Raw genomic sequence first — 20560 nt, 5'->3', positions numbered from 1 at the left:
TAACCTGATTAGGAGTTCAGCAGAGGTGGAAGAATATCCATTGTACACAAAAAGCTTTATTTTCAATTCAAGTTATGTGGCCAATTATTCAAGGACTGTCAATATGCTTTATTCTTGTTGAGTTGATAGAAAGTTACTTGCACACTATAATGTTAATTATCCTGTGTTTTCACTGTATTGTTTTGAGAATGTTAAGATTGTGCACACAGCTCTTCTTTTCACTCTGGATCGTTATGGCAACAAGAGGGGATAACAGGAGCATTCAAATCTGAGCACAGAGTACCATGAAAAGGTGCTTGCAGACGTCAGCTATCAGCCCACAACTCTTTGTAACCAGGAATGGATCCCAGACTCAGAAATAAACCTTGTGATATTTTAACGGGAAACATCAGGTTAAGGACATAAAGATTTTCTCACTCTCTCCAAACAATCCAGTGAACAAAAACATAAATTTATAAAATATTATGCTGTACAACAGCAAACCAATTGGTCATCATTCCAAAAACTGTCACTATCTGTACAAACCTAAACATGTTCACTATTTTTCAAAAAATTGTAAGAGATGCAACTCACCAAGTTTTGTTCCATTTGTGCGCAAACTCCACCAGTAGTATGAGCTGAATCAGGATGAACAGGAAGGCTCCAGCAGCACCGATGTACAGCCAAGCTGTGCTCGACAAGGCAAAACATCACCATTAGAATGCATGACTAGCAACTTAGACTAGATGCTGCAGTTTTTAGGTTAGAAGTATAGCATTAATTTCTTCACTAATATGTTTGGTCTGCCAGAGAAATTAAAAGACAGTGTACTATTCAGCCTCACTCTTAGGGAGAGCAAATGGTCTCCCAGTGATCACCTCCAAATCCAAGAAACACAGATTCTGGGCTGATAAAGAGAGTTGTCTCCCTCAGATTAATGGCAGAATGTAGCTTGGTTCCTCTTTTCTGCAAACAATTCTCAGCTCTCCAGACTAGGAAAAGCACTAAGTCCTTGGTCATCCCAATCTACTACCCACATTTTTAAATTCAAGTGCATAAAAAGGAAACAACAGAATAAAGCTAAACACAAGTGAATTCCAGAAAAAGTTAAGTACCCTCAATTTAAGGTTTCATAGCAATTCTTTTTGCCCTTCCTTCCCATTTATTCAAATGCATTCTTCAACCCTTGGCTGCAAAGTTATGACAATTTATTTCTGTGCATCAACAAATCATATTCACTGAGGCAGCAACTATTTGCTATTTATATTGCTGCAAGTCAGTCACATCAGTCTTGGCTTAAATCCAGACAGCTTTGTATTGTCTGTAGCCAGAAGATAATTAAAACATTGACACAATCCTGTCTGCCCTCTCAGGTGGACATAAAATGTCCCACAGCACAATTCGAAGAAGAGCAGAGGAGTTCTGACCAACACTTATCCCTCAACCAATATCACTAAAACAGTTTAGTTGGTCATTTGTCCGATCCTATATAGGTATGTTTCAGTTTCCAATCCAATCCGCTGACCAGACATCCAAAAGCCATACAAATCCCCCCTCTTCTTGCAATTCTCCCCTTCCAGTTGAAATGCTCTCCCGTTTTTTTCCCCCCCTTTCCTTCTCTCCCAAAGGCAGTGATTCATGCTGCAATGTGAGTCCTTGGGAGTTGGCAGCCATCGCCTTGGTGTCATGGTTCACGTGTGAACCTAGAGAGAAAGCGCCAAGCAGATTATTCACTTGTGACTGTTGTTATAAATTGGATAGCCAAGTGGTAAAGGATAGAATTCTAGAGCCAGGTCTTCAGTTGCTTCCAAGCCTTTATTCACAGAGACTCCCTCCCACCCCCCCCCTACATAAGCTCTCATATAAAAAGGATACAAGAGTCCCCAATTGACACACACCACCTGAATACAATTAACACTAATTGATATAAATCACATGATATAATTAACAATCATAATCAAACCCCAACCTCTCCTCAACAGATGTACCCAACAACACACTTTCCAGGGGGTCACTGTATAGCAATCAGGAGCAGGAAACCTAGATGATTTTACATAGAATGTACAGCACAGAAACAGGCCATTTGGCCCAACAGGTCCATGTTAGTGTTTATGCTCCACACAAGCCTCCTCCCACCTTTCTTCATCTAACCCCATCAACATATCCTTCTATTCCTTTCTCCCTCGTGTGTTTATCTAGCTTCCCCTTAAATGTATCTATGCTAGTCACCTTAACTACTCCTTGAGGTAGTGAGTTCCACATTCTAACCACTCTCTGGGTAAAGAAGTTTCTCCAGAATTCCCTATTGGATTTATTAGTGACTATCTTATATTTATAGCCCCTAGTTCTGGTCTCCCTCACAAGTGGAAACATCTTCTCTATGTCTACCCTATCAAACCTTTTCATAATCTTAAAGACCTCTATCAGGTCACCCCTCAGTCTTTTTTCTAGAGCAAAACGCCCAAGCCTGTTCAATCTTTCCTGATGGGTATAACCCCTCAGTTCTGGTATCATCCAAGTAAATTTTTATTGCACCTTCTCCAGTGCGTCGATATCCTTTTTATAATATGGAGACCAGAACTGTTCACAGTATTCCAAGTGTAGTCTAACCAAGATTTTATACAAGTTTAATATAATTTCCCTGCTTTTCAACTCTATCCCTCTAGAAATGAACCCCAGTGCTTTGTTTGCTTTTTTAAGGCCTTATTAACCTGCATTGCTACTTTTAGTGATTTGTGTATCTGTACCCCCAGATCCCTCTGCTCCTCTACCCATTTAGACTCTTATTTTCCAAGGAATATGTGGCTTCTTATTCCTCCTACCAAAATGTACCACCTCACACTTATCTATATTGAAATTCATTTGCTAATTACATTCTGCAAGTTTATTAACGTCTTCCTATATTTTGTCACAGTCCTCCTCAGTATTAACTATACCCCCAATTTGGTGTTGTCCGCAAATTTTAAAATTGTACTTCTGATTCCCGAGTCCAAATCAGGGGTTTCTGTAGATGGTGAACAATAGTGGTCCCAGCACCGATCCTTTGGAACACCATTTCCCACCTTTTGCCAGTCTGAATAACTATCTTTAACCCCTACTCTCTGTTTTCTGTTTTGTAGCCAGCTTGCTATCCATTCTGCTACTTGTCCCATGACTCCACATGCTCTGACCTTAGTCATGAGTCTACTATGCAGTACCTTATTGAAGGTTTCTGTCGCCCAAGTACAACAAGGACAATTTTAGTGACCCACACTTCCCTCGCAGAGATCAACTAATTTAGCATGGACATGGGATCAAACATGGGTCTTCCTGGTTTTCAAAACTCAGTACCATCCTGCCTGGTGCATTTATCCATTGTGCTATAATTCTTGGGCAATATTTCACCTATTTAAATGATGCAACATTGTCTATTCTCACAATGGTACATAGAAAATATTTACCTCTACATGAAGTGCCTTCTATCTGCTGACTAGGACTGTTTCGTTAGATTCAGAATGTTGGAAGAAGTTTTGAGAAAGTATTATCAACACTCCCGTGAACCATGTTGAAATAAGAGTAAACTGACTGAACAGACAATCTGCTCAATTACCATAATACAGCTATCCAAAACACCAATCAGAAAAACCCGCTCAAGTTAAGAAATAAACATATTCTGAAAACATCAACATACCCAAAACCTATAAAACACTGCACCTTTGAGAAAACTATTAACGCAAAGGTCGTGACGGGCTCACACTCCACCTGTGACGGAACAGGCTCTCGGGGCTGAATGGCCTACACCTGTTCCTATGTTATTCCACTGCCAACGTGGGTAGTGCTGAGCCAATGCAAAAGTAACACTAACTCTAGTGGAACAATTCCCCTTTAGATATAGTGTAAAGCAATGTATGGGATTACAGCTTTCAACAATCTATACACATGAAAACAATTCACCAAAGATAATGGCGATAAGATTAAGTTCGATGTACACCTCTACCTCCAATCTGATAGTCTTCCCATTATTTCTGGTGAGGAATATACATATATTATTCATAGTTCGATTTTACTTTTACATCTAATCCTCTGGAACATGTATATTTTTGTTGCTGTCACTCCAGGCAGACGTTTTGAGAATTTTACAATTAACAGGAGTGCAGAACTAATAGCTCAAGCACAGTACCAGTTTTAAAACGGGAGTATTTTGAAGAGTTTGCTGGTGTGTTTCAAATGACTGAAGTTAAATACAACTTCAGAACTGCAGAAAAGATACAACGCGTCAAAATTCACAATGGACTATTTGGAAAAAAAATGTAGCAAACTTTTCATATAAAAAAATACCATCCACAGATAAGAACAAGATTCTCATTGTTTTCAGTGTTTTTTTTAAACTTAACAGACGGTCACATGGAAATGTAGATACAAAGTACTTACTGTCCTTCAGAATCAATGAACTGAAGTCACCAGCACAGCTGACATACAGAGCATAGCACCAAGAGACTCCTGTAAACGGTGGATGCTACCCAAGCAACTGGCTCTTACGCCTTTGTTGCTTCAAGTGTTTTCCATTCATTCAGAAACCTTCACCCGATTATTATTCCAGAAGGTTCTCATCATTGCTAGTGGGTAGTCTATCTATCGCAATTGGATTTGGACCAGGGGAACAAAACAACCTCAATAATTACAAACTTGTTCAATCCTAAAACCCTGCTGATAAGAGGAAAGCTTTGTGATGGGGCTGCATTGGAAGTCAGTCTTTTAACTCTACTAACTTTATTCTGGTCACTTAGAGAGCTGCAGTTTGCAAACCCATTAGTACAATGCTCATTATTCTTCACTTACAGTTCCTGCATTGTTCTCAAAACTTTTTCCATCTCCGAGTCCAAAAAAACAGGAGGATGGTTCAAACTAAGCTTTGAAGCATTTTATTCTGTGCAGCACCGTAACCTTAGCCTTTAACTGATTTTGTTAAATGTTGGCCGTACAGAATATTTAACCCTTTACCATCCCCAAACTATGAATTCCCAATAGATGGACACTTCCGATTTGGAACAGGGTAATCCCCAGAGTACGAGAGGGCTTTTTCGTTCTGAACAGATACACAACATCTCTTTCATTTAAAAATCCACAATTTTATGATGAAGCATTATAAAACAAAATTACAGAACATCAATATATTGTTCAAGAAAGACATTTCAAAAAACAGGTTATATATAATGGCAGTAAAGGTAAAACAAAAACAAATCAAAAGGAAGAGAAAAAGTAAAATTCAACATTTCACTGCTCTTATAGGCATTCTCTTCTGAAGCGACAAAACCAACTGTAATAAGCTTTGAAAAAGCTGTAATCAATCTTAAGCTATTACTTAGCTAACCAGAATCCACTAACAAAAACTTTTAAGCCATTATCCAGGTTTCAAATTACAGACAGCCAGATGCCACTAAAGTCCATCTTCAGATTTAATAACTAAGTTGTCTCTGGACCAGATTTCCACAACTTTTTGCAGTTTCTGGCAGAATTCACATTAAGCAGGATCAGTTTAGCTGCAAAGTTTGGCCTACAACCTTCCTCCCATTGCATACCACAGCTTCTGAACAGAGATATGATTGGAGAAAAAAAGCAGTCAAATCCAAAATAAAGCTCTCGCAGCCTACGCAGCTGAAGGTCAGATACAGAACTTGATGCAGCTAAATTGGTTATTCCTGCAGCAGAAACACAAAAATGAGCAACTGTGGAAATCTGGCCTAGAAACAACTTCAATATTAATTCCAAAGCTGGACTTATTATTAGTGGTATCTCAGTCTGTAATTGAAATTACCGAGGCAACGGCTTTAGAATTTTTGTTAACTTGCTGAATGTCTATAGATGTTGTTTATATGGATTTCCAGAAGGCATTTGATAAAGTCCCACATAAGAGATTGTTAGCTAAAGTTGAAGCTCATGGAATTGAGGGCAAATTATTGACCTGGTTAAGAAGTTGGCTGAGCGGCAGGAGACAGAGAATAAGGATAATGGGCAGGTACTCAAATTGGCAGGATGTGACTAGTGGTGACCCACAGGGATCTGTGTTGGGGCCTCAACTATTCACTGTATTCATTAATGACTTAGATGACGGGATAGAGAGCAACATATCCAAGTTTGCCGATGACACAAAGATAGACAACTTGGTAAGCAGTGTAGATGGAAGCATAAAATTACAGAGAGATATTAACAGATTAAGTGAATGGCAAAACTGTGGCAGATGGATTTCAATGTAGGCAAGTGTGAGGTCATCCACTTTGGACCTAAAAAGGATAGATTAGAGCACTTTCTAAATGGTGAAAAGCTTGAAACAGTGGAGGTCCAAAGAGACTTAAGGATCCATGTACATAGATCAATTAAATGTCATGGACGGGTACAGAAAATAATCAAAAAAGCTAATGGAATTCTGGCCTTTATATCTAGAGGACTAGAATACAAGGGGGTAGAAGTTATGCTACAGCTATATAAAGCACTGGTTAGTACTGTGGAGTACTATGGAGTGCTATGTTCAGTTCTGGGCACTACACCTTAGGAAGGATATATTGGCCTTGGAGGGAATGCAGTGTAGATTTAGTAGAATGATACCTGGATTCCAAAGGTTAAATTACAAGGAGAGATTACACAAATTAAGGCTGTATTCACAGAATTTAGAAGATCAAGGGGTGATTAGACTGAAGTTTTCAAGATATTAAGGGAGAACTGATAGGGTAGAGAGAGAGAAACTATTTCCGCTGGTTGGGGAGTCTAGGACTAGGGGATATAGGCTAAAAATTAGAGCCAGGACTTTCAGAAGTGAAGTCAGGAAACACTTCTACATGCAAAGGGTGGTAGAAGTTTGGAACTCTCTTCCACAAACAGCAGTTGATGCTAGCTCAATTGTTAATTTTAAATCTGAGATTGATAGATTTTTGTTAACCAAAGGTAATAAGGGATATGGGGTTAAGACGGGTTTATGGAGTTAGGTCAAAGATGAGCCATGATCTCAATGAATGGCGGAACAGGCTAGAGGGGCTAAATGGCCTACTCCTGTTCCTATATCTGGATGGTATTAATTGAGGTTTACTAGGCAAGGTCTTCTTAAGATTTTAGTTAATTTGCAATAGATTATACCATTTGCAGTAGTTTAACAGTTTACCTCAATAGTTTTTGTCACTTCTGATGATGTGCCCATATGAGTGATGAAACATTTGAGTTTTACTGTGATTTTTTTTAAAAACTACTTTTCCCCTTTTTATTCTAGTCTTTCAAACAATTCTATAATTATCAGTTTATATTCTATTTTTTGATACCTTTCGTCGAGAAAATTTTAAGAGCAATGAATCCACTGCACTTACAAGGTACACTAATAAGATAAACTAGAAACACATTTAAATTCTGTTACTTTAGGAAAGACCTCAACACAGAAATGCTGCTGCAATCCCCAAAAGGACAAAATGAAACAGTCAGCTGGCTTTAAATAGCTTTACCTTTGTGAAAGGTGTCCTGGTCAGGTATAAAGAAAGCTCCTGCACACATTCCACCCAACACCACAAGCTTTGCAAACCAGAACCTAGACATAGAATACAGACATTAACACTCCGATAAAGAAAAACCCCATTCCAAAATGCAACTTCTATGCCATCATTCTCCAAATGGACCCTCAGGCCAAGAAATGACACTTACCCATTGTGGAGGTACGCTCGGCAATCTTTGCTGGTTTTCACATTAATCATCAGGAGGAAGAAAATGAAGAAGAATATGGCCATTCCGAAGCAGACCTTGTAAACAGCGGAGTAGCCGACCAACCTTTCACAACGAGCGCCTGCCTGAATAGTCTCACAAAATTCACCATAGAAGGGAACCTGGAAAAAGGAGAGCAAAAATAATAAAATGTCACTGCTTTCTACCATTGTCTGATCAACTGTCCTTTTTATTTCACCTACACTTTCTATTCTGTCTCAAGTTGGTCGATCACAGAGCACTATGTCTATGACCATGGAAGGATCTGTCCAAACCATCTTGGCCAGTGCCTGAAGGATCCACAAACAACAATAAACTGCTACTGCAAGGGAATCAAAAGGTAAGAACATACAACTGGGTCAAACATTATAGCGTTTGCTCTCCAGGGTTAATAAAATAATCACCACCCAATGAGAAAATAATAAACTATAGCAAGTGCTGAATAGTTCTAAAACTTTATTCTGCTTGGCCTTGGAGGGAGTGCAGCATAGGTTTACTAGAATGATACCCGGACTTCAAGGGTTAAGTTACGAGGAGCGATTATACAAATTGAGGTTGTATTCTCTAGAGTTTAGAAGGATAAGGGGTGATCTGATCGAAGTTTATAAGATATTAAGGGGAACAGATAGGGTGGATAGAGAGAAACTATTTCCGCTGGTTGGGGATTTTAGGAGTAGGGGGCACAGTCTAAAAATTAGAGCCAGACCTTTCAGGAGCGAGATTAGAAAACATTTCTACACACACACAAAGGGTGGTAGAAGTTTGGAACTCTCTTCTGCAAACAGCAATTGATGCTAGCTCAATTGCTAAATTTAAATCTGAGATGGATAGCTTTTTGGCAACCAAAGGTATTAAGGGATAATGGGCCAAAGGCAGGTATATGGAGTTAGATCACAGATCAGCCATGATTTTATCAAATGGCAGAGCAGGCACGAGGGGCTGAATGGCCTACTCCTGTTCCTATGTTCCTATGCTTACTTAGAGAGCTGCAGTTTGCAAACCCATTAGTACAATACTCGTTGCTCTTTGCTTACATTGTTCTTGCATCATTCTCAAAACTTTTTCCATCTCCCAGTCGAAAAGAGAGGAAGATGGTTCAAGCTGAGCTTTGAAGCATTTTATTCTGTGCAGCACTGCAACTTTAGCCTTTAACTGATCGTGTTGAATATTGACCGTACTGAATATTTAATCCTTTACCATCCCAAAACTCTGAATGGACATTTCCAATTTGGAACAGGATAACCCTTAGAGTATCGAGAGGGCCTTTTGGTGCTGAACAGATATACAACTTCTCTTTCATATAAAAATCCACAATTTTGTGATGAAGTGTTATAAAACAGAATTACAGAACACCCTCCACACTTCGAATTTTATTGCCATTTTTTGCTCCTCTTCCCTTGGTCATTCAGTTCGTGGCTAAACAAATTCAGGGCTCTCTAAAATGGAACACATAGTTCAGCAAGAGTCCAAATGAGGTTTAAACTCAATTCAACAAAATACAAAAAAAAAAGCTGTCACCAGGTATGGGACTGTAGTGGTTATGTTACTGGACTAGTAATCCAGAGGCCTGGACTAATAACCCAGAGAATGTGAGTTCAAATCCCACAGTTTCGCAGTTTGAGAATATGAATTCACCCTAAAACAAAATCTGAAAATGACTATGAAACTGCTGGATTGTTGTAAAAACCCAACTAGTTCATTAATGTCCTTTAGGGAAGGAATAAATTCTGAGACTTCAATGAACTACTTGAAATATTGCATCAATTTGGATTCTATAGATTTTACTTCATTTCTTTAGATATTATTAAGTTATACAACTTCCATATTTCTGATTTGAGTAGGCCAATAACAATAATTGGTGCTAAATCAACTACCTTGCCATTGAGGATTTATTGGAGCCAAATGTGGTTACAGACAGTGCTGATGAGTGTCAGCGCAGTGACGATCCAATTTATTGTGGAGCATATATCAGGCTAGGCTTAGAGACATAATGGTATGATTGGTTACTTACATGCGTCCTCAACGCTTCACCTACAGATGGCAATAACATGAGGAAGCAGACAATGGTTCCTAGAATGTGGTAGAGAGTATACATGACTCGGGTCCCCGTGGAGGTTTTAATGTTTGGGCAGCAGCTGCAGCAGAGAGAACAATCACTGGTGCCACAGCAACAGGCCAGCTGAGGGTAGAAAGGAAAAGGAAGTTTTTAAATAAACTTATTGAAATATCAGTTACATCAGATAAAAATGTTAATCACATGATCACAAGTTCAGCTCTGATGAAGGCAGCCCTTTGGCCCATTTGCTTATCAGATTGAACCCAGTGCTACAAACCAATTTTGGAATCACTCCACAAGATACGAATGAGAAAATTCAGCCAATCTGTGCTCATCCATGCAGAAAGAACATACCATTCCCCAATCACAACATCTAGCTCATTCTTAAATGATTTCAAGGTTTTTGTCCCCATAATCCTATCCAAAAGAACATACCATGTACTGATCGCTCTTCGCATGAAGGCGAACTTCCTGACATCAGTCCCTAATTTGTCTTTTACTAGTGTGAACCTGTGCTCCCTCACACTAGCCCGGAGTTAATACAATAGATTGTCACATTAAAAGGTTCACCACTTTTGCAGGCCGATTACCCAATGCTCTGAGTTTAAGTCTGTCAAATCAGTATTGAAAGTACAGCAGGGTGGGAAGTTGTGAACAATTACATTAGATTGTCAAGTAAAAAGGACAAACATTAGTGCATCTGATGCTGTACTTGGAGTCTAACAGGTTTAAACTCAGTTTGTCTGGGCAGCACAATTGCCTGTGACATGTCTCAGTACTTCCAGTGAGTTCTGTCTCCTGACCAACATTTCTCCCTCAGATCTACATCAGGGGGAAAAAAATGGATCCACTGGTCATTCAAACCTGACTAACGTTTGTGGGATCTTGCTGTGTGCAAAAGCGACTGCTGCTTTTGCCTGCCTAACAACAATCATTCCACCTCAAAACAAGTCATTTTATGAAAAGCACTTTGGGACAATTCTGAGAAACATGATAAGATCCTATAAAAGCGTAAGCATTTCTTTAAATTAAAGCTGCGATTCAGGGTCAGAGTTCTAGGGACACTGATGGCATCAGCAGAACGGTTTCATTGAACCATGCCCTACTGCTGGAAGTCCTCGGAGTTAAAGCTCCAACAGCAAGTGGAGTGACAAATGGTAAAAATATAAATTTCTGCTTATTGTAGAAACTTCAGTAAAATATAATGCAATCAAAATCAAAATTCAGACTATAAGAAAATTATAATACTCACAGTTTTATCAGGGCAATGGGGAAAAGGCAAAGCAGGATTGACCTAGCAAAGAGCTGACACAGACACAATGGGCTCCTTCTGTGCTGCGAACCTCTATGGTTCGATGGTCTCCTCTCTCTGAGCTCTTCAAATCACGCAACTGATATATACTTTTGCGATCAATACTAAGCGTAAAAACTTTAGGTCATAACATTGAGGAATTTCTGAAATCCCAGCACTTGAGTACATGTGATATGTGCAATCACTCTCTCTCTCACCCTCCCTCCTTCCCCTGTGGGATTCACGCTAGGCAGTTCTTGCATATCTCCTAATAGCTTATCATATAGCAGAATCAGCAGAGATCTGAGAGTGGGGCACTGCCCCCCCTGAAATTTAAGCTCTTTTTAGATCACAGATGTGGGACCAGGGAAGGATATAGGAACATCTCATTGCAGCAGAGCAGTATTTGGAATGTTCCTTGCTGAGCCTTCACATATGAAAAAAAAGCTTACATTGGCGTAGAAAAAAATAAAGATTTCAGAAAGCCACAAATGAAAAAACATTTTTGGCATTTTGCATCCATAGAACAGTAAGGGGTGGGAAGACCATAAGTATTTCTATTTCCATCTGTCTCCATATGTTTCACGTTAACATCAAATGTTTGCTTTTTTGAATATAACTTTTGCATGAACGCAACACACTTTCCTTTGAAACATCTTAGTACATGTGGATGTTTATGTAAGCATCCGGTCACATTAATTAAAACTTCCGTTTTCCCTCCCAATGTTTTGGACAAGCTGCAGTGAAGTACAGCAGTGTCCCGGTCACATACCAGAGTGGTGGGACTGACCAAGGTACAGGTTTGGAGTTGGTGCCAGAGCAAAAAGGCTCCTTAATAGTTCGTACTTGTTTTCATCATGTTTTTATATTAAATATATTGCTGGGGAAGATGGGGGGGGGGGGTGGGGGGGAAATTGCCTTCTTTGGGTTGTTGGTGAACTTCTGGCAAATGTCACAATAGAAGCTTCTATATAGATTGGAAGAAGATAAAGTTACAATGGGAGATAGTCAAACTGGCCTGTCTGGGTAAACTCATCATTATACATTAAAATGGGCGGCGGGGGCGGGGGGGAAGGGATGCACAACATCTAATTTCTGAATAATTATTTATACCGGTCCCTATTAAGAACATAAGGAAAGCCTAGAACAACCACCAACCATTTAGCTTGATCCTCCTACAGACTACATACAATCTACCCTACCATGGACTCTACCACACACACTTAATCTTCTAAGTACTGCATATATCATCCCTGCTCCCTCAAGGTAATCAAATGAAACTGTCAAATATCTTGTGGAGATGTTGGGATGGATATTCAACCTTGAGCAACCGCCCTCTACAGATGATGATCCAGCCCCCACTCCTTGTTGTATTCTACAGTTGTGTTAAGCAAGGTAGATGGTTAGCAATGATTAGAATTTTAAAAAGGAAAAAAGTTAGTCCACACCAGTTCTTTCTTTGTGGCAATTGTCAAATATCTTCAATATGTTTCTCCCTCTCGAGAACTAACAGTCATGCCTGGATTTGGGATCTCAATAGTCACTACAGTTCAAAAAGTAATTCATTTAAAAGATGTTTTGACATGATAAAATGCTGCAATTAATTCTTTTAGATTTGTTTTACTTCCCCCTCCCAGTTCTAGCGATTGGATTTCCAAACCTCATGGTGGTCACCTATTCAACGGAACCTTCATAAAGTAGACAGGGTCTAGTGGGAGCAACCCAAGAGACCCGCTCTGCTGAATTTATTTCTGAATTATGTTGCTGTCCACCCTGTAAATTAAAGGCAGAGGGAAAGCATGTGCACGTCTAGTGTAATTGCATCATAGGAACAGGAGTATGCCATTTGGCCCCTCAAGCCTGTTCCACCATTCAATTAGATCATGGCTGATTTGTACCTCAACTCCCGTTTACCCACCGTTGCTCCATTTCCCTTAAACCCCTTACCTAAGAAATGTCTATCAATCTCAGTCTTGACCCAGCATCCACAGCCTTTTGAGGAAGCAAGTTCCAGATTTCCACTACCCTTTGTGTAAAAAATGTGTTTCCTGATTTCACTCTTAAATGGCCTAGCTCTAATTTTAAGATTATGTCCTCTTGTTCTGGATTCTTCCACTAGAGGAAATAGTTTGTCTGTATTTAACCTATCAAATCTTTTTATCATTTTCAACACCTTGATTAGGTTACCCTTCAACCTTCTGAACTGAAGGGAATACAAGCCAAGTTTATGCAACCTATCTACATAATTTAATCCTTTAAGCCCTGGTATCATTGTAGCGATTCTACACTGTATCCCTTCCAAGGCCAATATATCTTTCCTGAGGTTCGGTGCCAAAAATTCAATGCAGTTCTCCAGATGGAGTCTGACCATGGTTTTGAATTTCAACCCCCTTGTGAGAAAGGCCAACATTTCATTCGCCTTTATGATTACTTTTTGTATCTGTGCACTAGCTTTTAATGATTTGAGTACATGGGCACCTAAATTGCAGTGCTGTTCCACAGCTCCTAGTCTCTCACCATTAAGAAAATATGCTGATTTGTCTTTCTCAGATTCAAAATGGATCAGCTCATACTTCCCCACATTGAACATCTACCATGGTTTTGCCCACTCATTTAGTCTATCCATGTCCCTTTGTAACTTCCTCCTCCTCCCATCCACACAACTTACTGTGTCTCCCATCTTAGTGTATCTGCAAATTTGGATACATGACTATCGATTCCTTAAACCAAGTCATTGATATACACGGTGAAAAGCTGAAGCCCAGTACAGATTCCTGGGGATGACCACTTGTCACATCCTGCCAATCAGAGAATGAACCCTTTATCGCTACTCTATCATCTGCCTCTCAACCAATTACTAACCCATCTCACAAGGTTACCTCCAAATCCACACGCTCCCATTTTAGGTAATAATCTCGTGTGAAACTTTATCAAATGCCTTCTGGACGTTCATATATACAATATCCATAGGCACGCCCCTATCCACCATGTTAGTGATGTCATCAAAAAATTCAACTAGTGAGACATAGCCTACCCGTCACAAATCAATGCTGACTATCTTTGATAAGCTCATACTTTTCCAAGTGCTCAGTCACTGTGGTCTCTGATGTTAGGTTCCAGTAACTTCCCCACAATTCATGTTAAACTGACAGGTCTGCAGTTACCTGGTTTCTCCCTCCCTCAATTCTTAAGAAGTTCACAACGCCATAAACTAGTAATGTCACGAGTACAAAACATTTATGGGACCGAGGCCACATACGTCATGATGTCATCAAAGGGCTGTGCCTATATCACAACGTTGCACTTTTACAAGAGGCAATTAGGCCAACATAAGAGGCTAAGACCCGAGCCAGCAGATGAAGAACAATATAAAAGTGGTTTAACAGGCAAGGTTTTCCTTTAGATAGAGAACTGTGAGAAAGTGCGGTGAACAGCGGGGTGGCAACTTGTGCAAAGGCTTGGACATAAAGAGCAGTTTCGACAGATTAGATACCCCCATGTGTAAACAGTAGTAGGCGGATAACAGCATGCATGCAATTTACACATAAAGAAGAGCTGGCTTCATTGGAAATCTTCACTCTTAATTAATGATCCCAGAGTGGATGCGAGGGTAAATGCTCTAAACATGATCATTTCAGACGAAGAAAGTTTATGAGCCATCACAGTGACTTCTTCCTTTAAAAGTTATAGCAAAGCCAATTGATAGCTGGACACAAGACAGCCCTAGCCTTTTTACATTTAATTGAATTAAATTTCCTCTGTACATTAACACAAAAATATAAGAACTGCCAATGAAATGAATGAATAAGGAAAAATCCACGTAGAGTAGCCTCTATATGTGCCTGTCACTTAGTTAAATCAAAGCTTTCTTGTGACCTTGTCACAATGCAGTTCTACAACTGTATTATCAACTAAGTGTTGTGTTATTTGGTTAACTAATTTGAAAAAAATTCCAACTGCTTTTGATTTGTGACTCTCAGGCACCACAAGACAGAAGTGCAGATTACACGGTTATTACTAACTCTACTTCACTAATGAAACCAGTATTGACACACATCACTAATTGCACCACTAATATTTAACAGAACTGCATCAGTCCTTCAATGTAAATAAAATCTCCACTCCAGGAAAATACACGCAAATAGACTTCCTGTCTCTGTCCTGCTCTGAGTCATCGTGTCCTTCAGCGTCAACAGATGTAGTAACAGCAAAGTAAAGAATTCCCTGTCACAAACAGAACTGCTCCTGAGGCACCTCAGGAATGTGAAACAGGGAGCTCTCAGCAATTCTCCATAATGTGGAGATGCCGGTGATGGACTGGGGTTGACAATTGTAAACAATTTTACAACACCAAGTTATAGTCCAGCAATTTTATTTTAAATTCACAAGCTTTCGGAGATTTTCTCCTTCCTCAGGCAAATGTTTCAAGATCTCCTTGAAGCCTACGCATTTATACATATTGAACAATAATACATGGTGTTTACAGACTGCCCCTGCAACTGCCCGTTGCCAAGGCAATCACCGTGTTCAGACAGAGAGGTGTTACCTGCAGAACCTCCGAATACACATTCAACAAAAAAACAAACAGGGAAAAAAAACAGAGAAAAAAAAACACAGAGAGAGGCAGAAACATCCGGAAGGCAGAGAGAGCCAGCAAATGACCCATTATATTAAAAACAGATAACATTTGTTCGCTGGTGGGGTAACGTGTAGCGTGACATGAACCCAAGATCCCGGTTGAGGCCGTCCTCATGGGTGCGGAACTTGGCTATCAATTTCTGCTCGACGATTTTGCGTTGTCGTGTGTCTCGAAGGCCGCCTTGGAGTACGCTTACCCGAAGGTCGGTGGATGAATGTCCATGACTGCTGAAGTGTTCCCCGACTGGGAGGGAACCCTCCTGTTTGGCGATTGTTGCGCGGTGTCCGTTCATCCGTTGTCGCAGCGTCTGCATGGTCTCGCCAATGTACCATGCTCTGGGGCATCCTTTCCTGCAACGTATGAGGTAGACAACGTTGGCTGAGTCACAGGAGTATGAACCATGCACCTGGTGGGTGGTGTCATCTCGTGTGATGGTGGTATCTGTGTCGATGATCTGGCATGTCTTGCAGAGGTTACCGTGGCAGGGTTGTGTGGCGTCGTGGACGCTGTTCTCTTGAAAGCTAGGTAGTTTGCTGCGAACGATGGTCTGTTTGAGGTTGGGTGGCTGTTTAAAGGCGAGTAGTGGAGGTGTGGGGATGGCCATAGCGAGGTGTTTGTCCTCATTGATGACATGTTGAAGGCTGCGGAGAACATGGCGTAGTTTCTCCGCTCCGGGGAAGTACTGGACGACAAAGGGTACTCTGTTGGTTGCGTCCCGTGTTAGTCTCCTGAGGAGGTCTATGCGATTTTTTGCTGTGGCCCGTCGGAACTGTCGATCGATGAGTCGAGCGTCATATCCCGTTCTTACTAGGGCGTCTTTCAGCGTCTGTAGGTGTCCATCGCGTTCCTCCTCGTCTGAGCAGACCCTGTGTATTCGCAGGGCCTGTCCATAGGGGATGGCCTCTTTGACGTGGTTAGGGTGGAAGCTGGAAAAGTGGAGCATCGTGAGGTTGTCCGTGGGCTTGCGGTAGAGTGAGGTGCTGAGGTGCCCGTCTTTGATGGAGATTCGTGTGTCCAAGAAAGAAACTGATTCTGAGGAGTAGTCCATGGTGAGCTTGATGGTGGGATGGAACTTGTTGATGTTATCGTGTAGTCTCTTTAGTGATTCCTTGCCGTGGGTCCATAGAAAGAAAATGTCGTCGATGTATCTGGTGTATAGTGTTGGTTGGAGGTCTTGTGCAGTGAAGAAGTCCTGCTCGAACTTGTGCATGAAAATGTTGGCGTATTGGGGTGCGAATTTGGTCCCCATGGCTGTTCCGTGTGTTTGGGTAAAGAACTGGTTATCGAAGGTGAAGACATTGTGATCCAGGATGAAGCGGATGAGTTGTAGGATGGCTTCCGGAGATTGGCTGTTGTTGGTGTTGAGTATTGATGCTGTCGCAGCGATGCCGTCATCGTGGGGGATACTGGTGTATAGTGCCGAGACGTCCATCGTGGTGAGAAGTGTTCCTGGTTCAACTGGTCCGTGGGTACTGAGTTTTTGTAGGAAGTCTGTAGTGTCGCGACAGAAGCTGGGGGTTCCCTGTACGATGGGTTTCAGGATGCCCTCGATGTATCCAGAGAGGTTCTCACACAGGGTTCCGTTGCCTGATACGATGGGACGTCCGGGTGTGTTGGCTTTGTGTATCTTTGGGAGGCAGTAGAAGTCTCCCACGCGGGGATTACGTGGGATGAGAATGCGTAGGATGCTTTGAAGGTCTGGATCGAAGGTCTTGATCAGTTTGTTGAGCTCAACAAACTGATCAAGACCTTCGATCCAGACCTTCAAAGCATCCTACGCATTCTCATCCCACGTAATCCCCGCGTGGGAGACTTCTACTGCCTCCCAAAGATACACAAAGCCAACACACCCGGACGTCCCATCGTATCAGGCAACGGAACCCTGTGTGAGAACCTCTCTGGATACATCGAGGGCATCCTGAAACCCATCGTACAGGGAACCCCCAGCTTCTGTCGCGACACTACAGACTTCCTACAAAAACTCAGTACCCACGGACCAGTTGAACCAGGAACACTTCTCACCACGATGGACGTCTCGGCACTATACACCAGTATCCCCCACGATGACGGCATCGCTGCGACAGCATCAATACTCAACACCAACAACAGCCAATCTCCGGAAGCCATCCTACAACTCATCCGCTTCATCCTGGATCACAATGTCTTCACCTTCGATAACCAGTTCTTTACCCAAACACACGGAACAGCCATGGGGACCAAATTCGCACCCCAATACGCCAACATTTTCATGCACAAGTTCGAGCAGGACTTCTTCACTGCACAAGACCTCCAACCAACACTATACACCAGATACATCGACGACATTTTCTTTCTATGGACCCACGGCAAGGAATCACTAAAGAGACTACACGATAACATCAACAAGTTCCATCCCACCATCAAGCTCACCATGGACTACTCCTCAGAATCAGTTTCTTTCTTGGACACACGAATCTCCATCAAAGACGGGCACCTCAGCACCTCACTCTACCGCAAGCCCACGGACAACCTCACGATGCTCCACTTTTCCAGCTTCCACCCTAACCACGTCAAAGAGGCCATCCCCTATGGACAGGCCCTGCGAATACACAGGGTCTGCTCAGACGAGGAGGAACGCGATGGACACCTACAGACGCTGAAAGACGCCCTAGTAAGAACGGGATATGACGCTCGACTCATCGATCGACAGTTCCGACGGGCCACAGCAAAAAATCGCATAGACCTCCTCAGGAGACTAACACGGGACGCAACCAACAGAGTACCCTTTGTCGTCCAGTACTTCCCCGGAGCGGAGAAACTACGCCATGTTCTCCGCAGCCTTCAACATGTCATCAATGAGGACAAACACCTCGCTATGGCCATCCCCACACCTCCACTACTCGCCTTTAAACAGCCACCCAACCTCAAACAGACCATCGTTCGCAGCAAACTACCTAGCTTTCAAGAGAACAGCGTCCACGACGCCACACAACCCTGCCACGGTAACCTCTGCAAGACATGCCAGATCATCGACACAGATACCACCATCACACGAGATGACACCACCCACCAGGTGCATGGTTCATACTCCTGTGACTCAGCCAACGTTGTCTACCTCATACGTTGCAGGAAAGGATGCCCCAGAGCATGGTACATTGGCGAGACCATGCAGACGCTGCGACAACGGATGAACGGACACCGCGCAACAATCGCCAAACAGGAGGGTTCCCTCCCAGTCGGGGAACACTTCAGCAGTCATGGACATTCATCCACCGACCTTCGGGTAAGCGTACTCCAAGGCGGCCTTCGAGACACACGACAACGCAAAATCGTCGAGCAGAAATTGATAGCCAAGTTCCGCACCCATGAGGACGGCCTCAACCGGGATCTTGGGTTCATGTCACGCTACACGTTACCCCACCAGCGAACAAATGTTATCTGTTTTTAATATAATGGGTCATTTGCTGGCTCTCTCTGCCTTCCGGATGTTTCTGCCTCTCTCTGTGTTTTTTTTTCTCTGTTTTTTTTCCCTGTTTGTTTTTTTGTTGAATGTGTATTCGGAGGTTCTGCAGGTAACACCTCTCTGTCTGAACACGGTGATTGCCTTGGCAACGGGCAGTTGCAGGGGCAGTCTGTAAACACCATGTATTATTGTTCAATATGTATAAATGCGTAGGCTTCAAGGAGATCTTGAAACATTTGCCTGAGGAAGGAGAAAATCTCCGAAAGCTTGTGAATTTAAAATAAAATTGCTGGACTATAACTTGGTGTTGTAAAATTGTTTACAATTCTCCATAAACAAGGGTTGTTGGGATGTATTTCCAAGCATAAAATAAAATTGAACAGCATGGAGCTACTCGTCTTCAGCTCCAAAGTGTTGTACCCCGTATGGGTCATTATCTCATTAGTGGCCAGAACCACTTGGCTCCAGGCCTCATCAGTGCCTTGATCCAGGTGCATACGGAATAGCTGAATGCCAGAGGAGAGGCTAAAGTAACTGTCTTCAACATCAAGGCAGCATTCAAGTGAGCATTGCACAAAGGAGCCCTAGCAAAACAGAGGTTAATGGAAAAACCTTCCAGTGGCCGGCGTAATACCTGAAACAAGGGAAAATGGTTGTGGTTTCAAGAGGCCCATCATGTCATTGCAGGGGTTCCTCAAGGAAGCATCCTCAGCCCAACCATCTTCATCCTCAGCCCAACCATCTTCATCCTCAGCCCAACCATCTTCAGCTGCTTTATCAATGATTAGCCCTCCGTCATAAGGCTAGGAGTGGGGCTCTTTGCTGACATTGCCAGTGTCCCACTCCATTCACAATTCCTCCGATAATGGAGCAGACCATGCCAGCCTACAGCAGGACTTGGACAACATCCAGGCTTGGGTTGACAAGTGAAAGGTAACATTCATGCCACACAAGTGCCAGGTTATGACTACTGCCAACAAGCAAAAGCCTAACCATCTCCCCTGACCTTCAATTATACCACCATCACTGAGGCCCTGACCATCAACATCTTGGGGGGTGGGGGTCACCAGTGACCAAATGTTTAATTGTACCAGCCATATTAGCATCATTGCTAAAAAGGGCAGGGCAGAGAATAGGTACACTACAATGATTAGCTCACCTCTTACTCCTCAAAGTCTCTCCACCGTCTATTAGACTCAAGGTAAGAGTGTGTTGGAACTCACCACTTGCCTGGATGGGTGCAGCGGCAACATTTAAGAAGCTTGACACCATTCAGGACAGAGTAGTTTGATTGATCAGCGCCCATGGCACTGGACTCAATATCCACCCCTTCCATCACTGGTACATTGTGGTTGCAGTAAGTACAATCTATAAGATGCACTGCAGCAACTAACCAGGTTACTTCAACAGAACTTCCCATCCTATGACCTCTACCAC

General features: G+C 42.1%; 1 protein-coding gene across 1 annotated transcript in view; it reads right to left on the bottom strand.

Moving 5' to 3' along the window:
* Window positions 1-20560, bottom strand: part of serinc5 (serine incorporator 5) — a 62715-nt gene that overhangs the window by 19166 nt on the left and 22989 nt on the right. Inside the window, exons 2-5 of the mRNA XM_067982649.1 lie at window positions 9707-9874; window positions 7639-7817; window positions 7443-7525; window positions 574-667 (exon numbers count right to left, since the gene is read on the bottom strand). Coding sequence (XP_067838750.1) covers window positions 574-667; window positions 7443-7525; window positions 7639-7817; window positions 9707-9874 — 524 coding nt within the window. The remainder of the gene's footprint in view (window positions 1-573; window positions 668-7442; window positions 7526-7638; window positions 7818-9706; window positions 9875-20560) is intronic.

The sequence above is a fragment of the Heptranchias perlo genome, chromosome 4, assembly GCF_035084215.1.
Source record: "Heptranchias perlo isolate sHepPer1 chromosome 4, sHepPer1.hap1, whole genome shotgun sequence".
NCBI lineage: Eukaryota > Metazoa > Chordata > Chondrichthyes > Hexanchiformes > Hexanchidae > Heptranchias > Heptranchias perlo.
This window is presented reverse-complemented; position numbering and strand designations above follow the sequence as displayed.